The sequence below is a fragment of the Microcaecilia unicolor genome, chromosome 6 (genome assembly GCF_901765095.1).
Source record: "Microcaecilia unicolor chromosome 6, aMicUni1.1, whole genome shotgun sequence".
NCBI classification, from domain to species: Eukaryota; Metazoa; Chordata; class Amphibia; order Gymnophiona; family Siphonopidae; genus Microcaecilia; species Microcaecilia unicolor.
This window is the reverse complement of record NC_044036.1, coordinates 82,434,101-82,446,953: the sequence shown is the minus strand read 5'-3', so window position 1 is coordinate 82,446,953 and position 12,853 is coordinate 82,434,101. Positions and strand designations below refer to the sequence as shown.

Sequence of the window (12,853 nt, the reverse complement as noted above, 5' to 3'; positions counted from 1 at the left end):
TGAAGGGCGTTACTTATGGTCGATGCTGGATGACGTCAACAGTCTGTGCCCTTTAGGTCACGTGGGGACAGACTGAGCGAGCAGAGCACCAGCAGCAGCAAGGTAGTAACCTAACCAAGGAGGTTAGATTGGGTTTCGGGCTATATTGGAGCTTTGGGGAACTGGGTCTGCTTTTCTCCATTGTTGTTTTGACCCCGTAGTCGCTTTCGGAGGTAGGATGGTGCGAAAGCTGAAGTTTCATGAGCAGAAGCTCCTGAAGAAGGTGGATTTTATCAGCTGGGAGGTCGATCGGAACCTGCTGGAGGTGAAAGTGCTGCGCCGATATCGGCTGGAAAAAAGAGAAGATTATACCAAGTAAGTAAATAAATAAATAAGTAGTTGGGGAGAGCGAGGAGGCGACAAACAGTTTACGTGGGAAGGGTCTTAAGCAATTCTTTGCCAAATTTTTCGTTGTTTTTTTTGTTTTACATAAAATCAAAGTTACAACATTGCATTGTATTTAATTCTTAGACAGAATGGTGCTATGAGCTTTCATTCGAAACTACATGGAAATCTTTCCCATTATTTAATATCCCTCCAAATAACGTATTTGGACCACTCATCTTAGTTCTTTTGGGGACCGTGCAAAAAATTATGCCTTCTGGACTGCAACCACTAGGATTTTGGCATTAATTAGAATTTACGTGCAGAACTGTCTAGGTGTATTCTGTAACGTGGTGCAGGTAAATTTTAAGGGCTTTTCTGGGGGGGGGGGGCATTGCCATTTTCAAGGCAGCTCTGGAAGAGTAGGAAGTGTACTACCTCCCTCCTCCAAAAAAGGTATGAGGGAGGGGGCTTGATTTGCGGCCCACTGGGCCACCAGGGCTTTTTGGGGGGGGGGGGGTGTGAGGGAGGGTTAGGGCCTGGGGCTGGAGATCCACAGAATCTCCAGCCCCTGTGAACATGTGTCTGGGGGGAGGTGTCGGGGGGCTGGAAGTCCACTGGACCTTCAGTCCCCGTGTTGCTGGCTTGGGGTCGGGGTTTCTGCTCCTGAGGGGGGGCTGTATTGGGAAAATGGGGCATTTAGGCATGGTGTTTAGCATGGAAGGCCAATATGTTATACTTCTTATATAAAAAGATAGCATATGGGCACACCTTTATAACATTTTCTTCACGCAGAAAGTTACATTTGACCTGAAAGCAAGAAATGTAACATATTGGCCTCCCATGCCTAATTGCCCCATTCCCCCCAATACCACCCCCTTCCCACAGGAGCAGGAACCCAGACTCCTCAACCCCAAGCCAGCAACACAGGGGCTGGAAGTCTGGCAGACCTCCAGACCCCACCCCCCCCCAACACAAGTTCATGGGGGCTGGAGATCCAGTGGATCTCAGCCCCCTATCCCCCCTCGCATCTCCCCAAAAATGCCCTTAGAATTTACCTGCACCATGTTACAGAATACGCCTAGACAGTTCTGCACGTAAATTCTAATTAATGTTGATAATTGGTTATCATCAAATTATCAGCGCTGATTAGCTTGTTAACCAATTACCTTTTGTGCACTGTTGTGGAATACGCTTTGATTTCTGCGCAGAAATCTTGGCGCAATGTATAGAATCCAGGGGATTATGCTTTCAGAGCAAGTGTAATTTTCTGTGACAACTTTCACGAACAAAATGTTATAAAGGCATAAACCCATTTGTTTTTTTTATATAAGAAGTATAACATATTGGCCTTACATTCCTAAATGCCCCATTACCCCCGATACAGCTCCCCTGCAGGAGCAGGAACTCTGGTCCTCCAAACCCAAGCCAGCAACACAGGACCTCCTGGACCCCCCCCCCCCCCCCCCGACACAAGTTCATGGGGGGGGGGGGGGGGGAGAGTTGGAGAGCTGGTGGATCTCCAGCCCCCTTAACACCCCTTGCATCACACTTGGAAAAGCCCTGGTGGCCCAGTGGGCCGCAGATTGAGCCCTTCCCCAACCTGGTGGTCTAGCGGCCTTCTTCCCCGCCCCCTCATACCTTTGTTGGAGGAGGGAGGTAGTAAACTCCCTTCTCTTCCAGCACCGCCTTGAAAATGGCGGTGCCCAGTGTATTCTGGACAGGGCTCACCATTCTTCCCCAGTGGTCTGCAAACCTTAATGCTAGCTCCAAGCTAGCATAGGGTATGCTGCAGACAGCACGCCAGTGTTTGGTGCACTACCCGCTGATCATTGGGGAGGAATATGTTTAGCGTGCATTGGCATGCTATTTGCGCTAAGAGCCCTGTTTAGCATGCATTTGTATACTAGTTGCGGTCAGAGCCCGCGAGCGTGTTGTTTCACGTGCTCGGGGGCTCTGGTCATGGGACGGTAGCAAATGCAGGCGTTAGTATGGCGCTAATAGCATCTAGCACCTGTGTTTGCTTCTGATCATCGGCCCATGAATGAGGAAGACAGCAGGAGTGAGCGAGGATTGCGCCTGTCTAAACTTTCCACTAGACCACCAGGGTGATAAAGTAGACCTGGGAGGATCCTATGGGTATGGCTTCCTCTGTTTAAAGGAGGAGGGAGGAAGTGGAGGCTTTTTTAATTCGGGGGGGGGGGGGGTTGCAGAAGAGGAGGGATACCACGGGGGGGGGGGGGGGGGAGGGAAGGAAGGAAGAAACACCTGACACCACAGGGGCCAACTGGTGTTCAGGTGGCTAAAGACGTCCCATACAGTCATCTATATTCTAAAAGGTAGTGTCTCGTGTCCTCTGTTCTGGGTGTTTGCAGTGGTTGTGTAACGGACTCTGCTGTCTAAGGACATATGGGTTAATGTTTCTTGTTCATGGCTTTCTGTAATATCTGAAGGTTGTTTCTCACAGATATAACAAACTGAGCAGGAATATTCGAGAACTGGCTCAGAAGATAAGAGATTTGGATGAAAAGGATCCTTTTCGAGTACAGAGCACGGCCCGCCTTTTGGAAAAGCTGTAAGTGACCACGTAGCTTGACTTATAGATAAATAAGTGAGATGGTGTCCTCTTAGCTCCACAGAGAAATCCCAGACTTATATATCGTTTGATGGCCTGTCTGTGCTTGAAGATTAACGAATGAATCCTAAATCTGTTTGGTAATGGAGCACTGACAGGTAATTTCCCTGTATGCTGATAAAGGAAGAAATTGTATTTAGTATAGTGAAATTGGTTAGTTTATTTGAGAATAATTTGCCACACATTTGTACAAGATTATATTGAAATGTAAGCGCTGAGACACAGACGCGTATGTTGCCCGCTTTGATGTTGTAGATGTTGGTAGTTGTAAAATGGTTGCTCTGACCACATGTAGCCAGTACATACATGTGCATTCCTGCATGTATTTTAGGAAAGGCTCTTCATTGGCAGATCCTTTTGTAAAATACTACTGGAATCTGATTCATCACAACCTGGACGTCTCAATTCCAGTACCTATGTTCTGGGGCTGAAAGTATATTCCATGTACTGAAAATGTCAAAAGAAGATCAAACATTTACCATTGTAGTTACTGGTGAGGGGAAGAGGCAAGGAAATCCAAAGGATGTCTCTCAGAAGGTAGAAGCTAGACTCAAATGAGAAAAATAGGGATGAGTGCAAGCACTGTCGAGTTACATGTATATGAGGAATAAGGCAGGCTAAGAGACTTTGAAAAGAAGTGTGCCACATAGGCAAAAATGAATAATAAAAACTTTATTCTAGTACATTTGAAACAACAAGACCATGAAGGAGTCAGTTAAGTTGCTAGACAACCAGGGGGGAAAGGAATGCTTAGGGGATATAAGGTAACAGCACAAAAACTAAATGCCATGTTGATGAGGATGTTGGGGTCACACCCTCAGTGGAAACCTTCTTTGAGGCGATTATTTGGAGCACCTAAAACAAATTGCTGTAAATCTTGAGGGTGTAATAGTGCAAATTGACAATATTAGAGTTACAAATTGTCAGGACTGGATGGTATTCACCTCAGGGTTCTGAAAGAGCTCAGACATGAAATTTTCTAACTTCAGTCTGTAACCGATCATTTAAAATTTGCCACAGCACCTGAATACTTTTAAATAGGAATGAGACTAATGATAGTGCCAGGTAAAATGATAGAAGCTGACCTTACATTTATGTCTTGGTGAGAGTGAGTTGACATGGATTTATTAAAAGCAGGTCTTGCCATATCAAGTATTGGATTTTTTTTTAAGGTGTAAGCAGAGGTTCTCAACATGTGGTCGCATACCCCAAGGGGTAGGCTGCGCCTGATAGAGGACCTGTTGCTACCTCGGCTGCTGCTGCTTCTTCAGACCAGCAGCAAAAATCAAAACAACCTAAAGCAGTCCTGGGGTGACAGTCTTCATGTGCGCGCTGTCGACCCTGCTGAACCTCCGCTCCCTCTTTATGCCTTCTTCCTGTTCTAAGGAAGGGGACCGGCAGAGCTGACAGCACACACATGAAGGCTGTGGCCCTGGGATTGCTTTAGGTTGTTTTTGCTGCTGCTGGTCTGGAAAAACAGCAGCAGAGGCTGGGGGGAACAGAACATTTGCAGGTAGACACGGAGGGGGAGAGAGAAAGAAGGTTATGCTGGATGAAATGGTGATGGAAAGAGTTAGAGGAAGGGGAATAGGAGAGCTGGGGTGAGGGGAAAGAGATGGAAAGCTACTACTACTACTTATCATTTCTATAGCGCTACTAGACGTACGCAGCGCTATACACTTGAACATGAAAAGACAGTCCCTGCTCGACAGAGCTTACAATCTAATTATGACAGACAAACAGGACAAATAAGAGATAAGGGAATATTAAAAGTAAGGATGATAAAATAAGGGTTCTGAACAAGTGAATAAGGGTTAGGAGTTAAAAGCAGCATCAAAAGGTGGGCTTTTAGCTTAGATTTGAAGACGGCCAGAGATGGAGCTTGACGTACTGGCTCAGGAAATCTATTCCAGGCATATGGTGCAGCAAGATAAAAGGAACGGAGTCTGGAGTTAGCAGTGGAGGAGAAGGGTGCAGATATAGGTAGATATATTAAAAAGAGGGAAATTGAAGACTGGATAGTAAAAATGAATTAAATCTGGACAGAGAGGCAGAAAAATAAATTACAAACTGAAAAGGGGGACAGAGAAATGGCAAGAGTTAAAAGAAGATGGAGAAAAGCAGAAACCTGAGTTTGGACCCATATAATTACAAAAATAAAATAACTGAACAGCAAAAGTAATTTTATTTTCTATTTTGTGATTAGAGTATGTCAGTTTTTGGAATGTCCATTTTAAAATCTCTGCTGACTGGAGCTTGGGGATACTCAGATGACATTTGTTCCGGGGTACTTGACTTAAAGTTGAGAAAAACTGGTGTAAACATAGTCTCAATAAATCCAAGATTGCTGTGGCTCCTAAATGAACTTTAGTACCCAAGATTTCATTCCCCTGAACTGGCTGTCACTGTCAAAGAAACAAGTTACTCTGTCTACACCTGCAGCTCTTATTAGGTTTAAGTCATGCAGTTTAGGAGCTTCCCGTGCCTTGTAGCGCTATAGAAATGCTAAATAGTAGTAGTAGTAATAGTGGAGATTGCAGGATTGCACAAGAATTTGTACATTGTTGAGCTACAGGTGTCGATGGAGTACTTGTTTTGGCAGTGGCAGTTGACAGTAGTGAGAAGTTATATTAAGCCTGCTGTCTGGCTGGGGAGGAGAGGGGTAGCTGACTTCTTATGAGTAAGGGGATGAGAGACTGAGAGTAGGGTGCAGGTTTTCAGTACTTCTGTAATGAATATGCATGAAGGAAATTTTGCATGTCCACCACCTCCATTATATGCAAATCTATCTCGTGCATATCTATCATGGGTGTCCTGCCTCAATGACTGAGAATGAAGACCAAGGGCATAGAGCAGTACTTAACCCAGTCCTTGGGAAACACCCAAACCAGTTGGATTTTCAGGAGATATCCACAAAGAATACACATGAGAGATTTCCATGCACTGCATCCTTGGTATGCAGATCTGTGTCTTAAGAAGCAGGGAGTGAGCTGGATTCTAAAGTAGGAGAATAAATGTGATTCGCACTACATATGTTCACTATTGGGAACTTGCTCCTGAAGAAGCTTAAAAAAAGTGAAACAGGCAGCTCTGTTGATCCTTAAAGCAAGATAAGTTCTCTGCTTGATTTATATTTATTTTAATAAGGTTATAAAATTAAAATAAATTACAAGCATTGGATATGTCATAATAAATATATATTGACAAGCAACAAAGCCTGTTTTGTGAAAAATGAAACGGGCCCTAGGAAGGCTCTCGTCTAAGCGATTTCTCCTCTCTCCCCTCCCATGTCCAGCGATTCTCCCCGCTCATCCATGTCCAGCGATTCTTCTCTGCCCTGCTCTCCCCTCCCTGGCCGCTTCTGCTCAGAACTGTTTGTTCTTTTTTTGCAGAGGCTGTGTGATTTACGCTTCTGTTTGTTTTGGTGTATAACTGCCCAGCTTTCAATTTCAAAGGTGTCTTCTTCACTGCTCCTGAGATAAACATTTTAAGTCCTTTGGGCCCTGTTTACAAAGCAGGCACTAAAACGTTTGTGTGCCTATAGCACAGCTGCCCCTACTGAGGTCTCCACTTCAATGAAAAGCATTCAGAAGCAGTTCACAGAGGTTGCCCACCAACAATCTCACACTCTGAGCAGGAGCTGCCAGGACTGCGGAGGGACATTCTGGAAGGACAGTTGCCATTGCCCTTGACACAGCCTTTATCTTAGGCGAAACATGGCTATGTTGGGCACTGAGTGTTGAAATCCAGGGAGCTTTTAATTTACAAATAAAGACTTGTGTTCTTCACAAGGTCTGCCTCCTGGTTTTATCTTCCACGTTGGATTTAGCTGTCCGCCTACCTTGTTTTCTGAGTCACAAAATTTATTCTGACATTTAAAAGGCAGTGGATTGTGAGGAATTACAGAAGGAACTTCTAAGACTTGGAGACTGAGTATCTAAATAGCAGATGACATTTACCCTCGGATTCTATATATGGTGCCCTAATTTGGGCGCATCCAAGGAGCATATGCAACCTGACTAATGAGCTGTTAACCATCAATAAATAATTGGCAGCTAACAACCAATTATTGCCGTTAATTGACACCAATTGGGATTTGCTCATGCATTTGGCTGTGCGCTATTCTATAACACTGTGTACCGAAATCGCATAGTGCACAATCTGAAAGGCAGTGGGGGGGGGCATTGATGAGTAACGAGCGTTCTGAAAAGTTCCGCACAGTATTACAGAATAATGGTCTCCGCGCCCAACATGGGCACCAGGATTTACACCCAGAGTTGGGCGCAGAAATCGGCGCTAAGCACTATTCTGTAAAGAGCATGTACCTTTTACAGAATAGCGCTTGGCACCAATCATTTCTGGTACCTGTTTTTGAACGTCATTTATAGAATTATTCTCTATATGTGCACAAGTACAAAGTGATAGAGAAAAATAATCCCAACTGAAGGTACAAAATGGTGGGTTCTGAGTTAGGAGTCACCAGAAAAAACTGTGCAGTGGCTGCCATAACCCCTAACATTCTGTTGACTTCTGTCTGATAAAAGATGGAGAACAAACCAGAGAATATTATCTCAAGTATTACAGAAATTCTGTTGCTCTGATTTGGTAAAGCTGTGATGACAAGTCTCTCACTTGATGACTAGACCAGTTGGAAATGTGCAGATCCGGGCAGATGGAAGTTTGTGGCAAAATGTCAATGTATACTAGGCAGTGTAGAATGTATGGATGAATTTGGGTTCATGACACCTTGTTGTTTGTTGTAGGTATGCCATGGGGTTGATTGCTACAAAGCAGAGCCTGCAGCAGTGTGAGAACGTGTCTGCCTCATCTTTTTGCAGGTAAGGTAAGACAGTCCTGGAGCAGTGGCAGCTGTTTTCTCAGCAGTGAAGGTTCACAGTAAAAGCCCCTCTCTTCTTAGTAAGAGAGGGTCGTGATTATGTTCAATTCACATTTTTTTGCGGCAGCTCAAGGGTAGATTTCTGCTGCAAGATTTTGAAAAATCGGTAGCAAAATTTCTCAAATTCTTTAGCAGTGATGTAGTACACTTTGTGTAGGTGGGCATACTAAATGCTGATTTGTGTGTTACTCGATACAAATATTTGATTTTGTTGTTTGTGTCTGGTTAATTTACTTGGTTCTTTTGGAAGGAAAGGGATCTTGGTGATTGGTGCTGGGAAGGGAGGGGTATGGAGGACAGTGGTAAGGAAGGGAATGTGGAGGAGGGGAAGAGAGATAAGAGATTTTGAATGAGATGGATAGTTGGGGAGCAGAGGGAGGAAATGGAGGGGGATCCAGTTTCAGGGAGGGCAGGTCCTTGTACTCATTTCCTGCAGGTGCTGATCCCTTGAATATCTTGCTTCTACCTTCCCTGGCCTCTTCGCTCTTCACACCCTCTCCAATCCCTTTGCTTTCTTCCTGCATGCCCCTCCATTCCCTTATGTTCTCCCCAAGGAGAATAACACCTCTCAAAAATGTGATTGCTCCTATCATGTTTCTCTGTTCCTTTCTTTAAACCAGTGAGCATATTTTGAGTGGGATTTGTCCTGGAGACCCTCTATCATTTTTAATATGCTTTTCTGAACCAGTTTTATCTCAATTTCCTTGTGTAACCTCTAGAACGGAACATAGTACTTGGGTTGAGGTCTCCATAGTGTTCTGGTACTGCCATCAGCACTAATGGTGAGACTCATTTTCAGCAAGGTTATAAGGAAGTTCATTCCAAAATACTAGGGGCAATGTTCATAATATCTCCGTGAAGAATAGCTGCTATATCTGCTAAAGAATTATGATTCTCTGGGATAAAATCAGCCAGTCTCAGTCCTTTGAAGATTTTAGATTACTTTCCAAAGGTCAAGTGCTTGCATGGTGTACCACCTTGAGTTTCCAACCCCTTAATAGCTTTCCACTATTCCAGAACGTGTGGGATACTTGTGTCCATCAACTAGCAGGTGGAGATAGAGAACTGAAAACTGAGCTGAGACATATCGCTTTTGGCCTCCAGTCGAGCTCCTCAACATTTTCTACCTCCAGCAGGTTGATGGACACACTTTTCAGTCTCTTGGTTCTGAGTGATTTGCTCCTGGTCCAGTTAGTCAGCTGGTCCCTAGTTGAGCTTTGTGAAGGACTTGAGTCTGCAGAGTCATATCTGGAGGTCTTCAGATCCCTGTCCCTGGTGCCCCGCAAATTTACTTCTTCCCTCCCTTCAACTCTCCCTAGTTTTCTGTAGAGCTCTCCTTTTCCAGAAAAACAACCTGAAAAAGAAAGGAGAAGGAAAGAGTTTGCTGGAGAGTATGGTACAGAGTATCAGTCCTGAGCCTTTCTTATCTGTTGTAAGACTTGGATAGACTGCGAGCTTGGAGGGAGCAGCTGGCAGTGGTAAGTCTGACTAAACTTTGACTCGGAACTTCTTGAAGGGCTGCAAATTCTACTTGGTGAAGGGGAGATATCCTGACTCACCGCTTGGGATACGTTATGCTGTGCTGACGACTGGGGGAATGACTACTGCAGAGACCCAGGGCATTGCAGTGCTTGCAAGCTGGGAATCCAGCAGGTTGCGGAGGAAATGGTCAGTAGCAGCACATCTTTGGATTTGACGCAGCATCCAAATTTGCAGAGATTCTTGGGCTCTCCAGCAGGGCCAGTGCACAGTTTGATGCAGGAGAGCATGGGAATGGGCACCATTTTATTGGGGCTGACTGGCAGTGAGGAGCAGCCTCTGGATGATCAGGCATGGAGCAGCCATTTTACAGCCTCTGGGCCCAACAGAGCATTTAGCTGCATCAGAATCTTTGTTTTCTTCTGCGTTTATATTGCTTTTATACCAGGTCTATTTACTGAATCAGGGACAGTTGGAGTTGCTGCAAGGTGCTTTAGTTTCTGGCCCCACTGCCCTTTCCAGCTCCTAAGAGATCTCATTTAGACCTTCAGGAGTGGGTGGATGGGGCTATCTCTGCTTCTTACCTGATGTGGCCTCAGTCTGTTCAGAGGAACCATCATTGAAGGAGCCATTGGAGGAGAGAAAGCTCCCCCCCGAGGATAGGGATGATCAGAAAGTACTGAGGTTGTTTCGTAAAGAGGAGCTCAGTACTCTTATTTCTGAGGCACTGGTGGTGCTTTCCATTGGAACTTTGATGCTGAAGCAGAAGGCTTCTCATTTTTGTTGATAATGAGGGGGCTTAGAGGGCCTTCTAAGGCCTTTCCTTTGCATCCAGACATTCAGAAACTGATTACAGTATAATGGGTCTCACAGGATGTGGGGCTGAGTTTAGGAAGAACCATGGCTCACTTCTACCCATTAATTCTAGAGGAGAAAGATAAACGGCAGCTTCCAGGGTGAACTCTCTTGTTACAGCAGTAACCGCATTGCCCTAAAAGACCTACAGGATAGGATGCTAGAAGGCTCGCTGAAACAAGCCTTTGAAGTGGCCTCTTTGGGCCTTCAAGCGACAGCGTGCAACTTGTTTGTGGCAAGAGCATGCCTGAAGTGCATCAGCAGTTGACAACACAAGATGGGCGCTATAACACCCAACTAGAAGTGGGATTGTCCTACTTGGCAGATGCTATTTATGACATGTTACAGGTTACGGCCTGCAGTATGTCTTTGGCTGTTACGACACATTGACAACTCTGGTTGCGCTATTGAGCAGCAGATGCAGCATCAGTCACGTCTGGTTAAACTGCCTTTTCGGGGCAAGTGGCTGTTTGGAGAAGATCCCAGTAACTTGGTGAAAGAACTGGGGGGAAACTAAGCCACAGTGGTTGCTGGAGGATAAGCCAAAAGCCTCTGGTCATGCATCTTCACGGGGGTTCTCAATTTCGAGTCAGCAGACAGTACTAGCCTAGTTGTCAACAAAATGGTCAGAGGTTCCCGCTTTCAGGCACACCAATCTTCATTGTGTGTGGACAGGAAGTCCTCCTCTGTCAACTAGACTGCCCTTGCCTCCAGAGCTTCGCAATGATGCAAGGTTGATCTACTATTCTCTTCCTCTAGTGGAAGGGACTTCTTCAGCAGTTTCAGGAGGAGTGGGCCAAAATCACGCCAGATTAGTGGGTTGTGGATATTCTTACAGAAGGTTAAAAGTTGGAGTTGTCCCGCTCAGTCGCTCCTCTCTCCTTGCAATCTCCTTGTCAAAAGGGAACCAAGGCGGTCGAGGTTCAGGCTAACGTAGATTCCTTGCAGGCACTTGGTCATTGTTCCAGTTCTCCAGACCAAACAGGGACAAGGCAGATACCCCGTCTACTTCATTGTCCCAAAGAAGGAAGGCACCTTTCATCCGGTCTTAGATCTCAAACATCTAAACTTCTGCCTCCGAGTGTCCTGCTTTTGCATGGAGACACTAAGAGCAGTCATGACCTTGGTTCAGTTGGGAGAATTTCTCACCGCCCTCGATCGTAAGGTGGTGTACTTGCTTATACCCATATGGTTACCACAACAGAGATTTCTCTGTTTTGCGGTGGTGGACCTTCACTTCCAGTTCAGGGCTTTGCCCCTCAGTCTTGCCTTTGCTTCGAAAACATTTACCAAAATTATGGTGGTGGTGGCATCCTTCTTTCAGCATGAGGGAATTGGAGTTCACTTGTATCTCGATGACTAACTTATTCATGCTTCGTCCTATTTGGATAGCATGGTGGTGATGGATAAAGTTGTCCATCTTCTGCAGTTATTTGGTTGGGTGATCAGTTTCTAGAAGAGCAGACTAACGCCATCCAGGTTCTGGGGTCAGTGATAGTGGTGGTGGAAGTGATGCCATGGGTAAGGGCTCATATGTGGTTGTTGCAGAGATGTCTTCTCACCGCTGATCTGTGTTACAGAATAAGACCTTAGAAGCTGGTTGCTAGATGGAGTATGCAGTGGTGGTTGTCACCCAGGAATTTGACCAGTGGAACTCCCTTTCCGATAACACAATGGAAGGTGGTGACAATGGATGCCCGCAGTTTGGGTTGGGGAGCTCATTACAGGTTCCATCTGGCACAGGGCACCTGAACAGAACAGGAGTCGATAAATCACTTGGAGCAGAGGGCAGTTTGGAATGCTTTATGTGACTTGGCTCCCTTTTTTGCGGGGACGTGAGTCTGAGTTTTCTCCAACAATTTTGCGATGAAAATGATAAAGGGACGGGACAACTTTCCTATGAGGAAAGGCTGAAGCGTCTAGGGCTCTTCAGCTTGGAGAAGAGACGGCTGAGGGGAGATATGATAGAGGTCTATAAAATAATGAGTGGAGTGGAACGGGTAGACATGAATAGTTTGTTTTACTCTTTCCAAAAAATACTAGGACTAGGGGGCACGCGATGAAGCTACAAAGTAGTAAATTTAATATGAATCGGAGAAAATCTTTCTTCACTTAACGTGTAATTAAACTGTGGAATTCGTTGTCAGAGAATGTGGTAAAGGCGGTTAGCGTAGCGGGGTTTAAAAAGGGCCTGGATGGCTTCCTAAAGGAAAAGTCCATAGACCATTATTAAAATGACTTGGGGAAAATCCACTGCTTATTTCTGGGATATGCAGCATAAAATGTATTGAGCTTTTTTCGGATCTTGCCAGGTATTTGTGATCTGGATTGGCCACTGTTGGAAACAGGATGCTGGGCTTGATGGACCTTTTGTCTGTCCCATTGTGGCAATACTTATGTACTTATGTAATGGGACGGTGGTGGCTTATGTCAACAAGCAGGGTGGGACGTGCAGCCATCCAATGGCAATGGAGACTGCCTCCCTCATGAGTTGGGTGGAGTAAAAATCTCTGCTTGTTGGCAGCTCACATCACTGGGTCCTTGAATATGGAGGTGGACTTTCTCAGCAGGCACTACTTGTACTCAGGAAAATGGGAACTATCCAGCCGGCATTTTCAGCTGAG

The 12,853-nt window shown here is 45.3% G+C and overlaps 1 protein-coding gene across 1 annotated transcript in view; it reads left to right on the top strand.

Moving 5' to 3' along the window:
* The first annotated feature begins 72 nt into the window (after nt 1–72).
* The window catches only part of IMP3 (IMP U3 small nucleolar ribonucleoprotein 3), a 38,017-nt gene continuing 25,236 nt past the window's right edge, over nt 73–12,853 (top strand). The window contains exons 1-3 of the mRNA XM_030205949.1: nt 73–354; nt 2,831–2,938; nt 7,762–7,836. Of these exons, the coding sequence (XP_030061809.1) occupies nt 218–354; nt 2,831–2,938; nt 7,762–7,836 (320 nt within the window). The 5' untranslated portion in view covers nt 73–217. The remainder of the gene's footprint in view (nt 355–2,830; nt 2,939–7,761; nt 7,837–12,853) is intronic.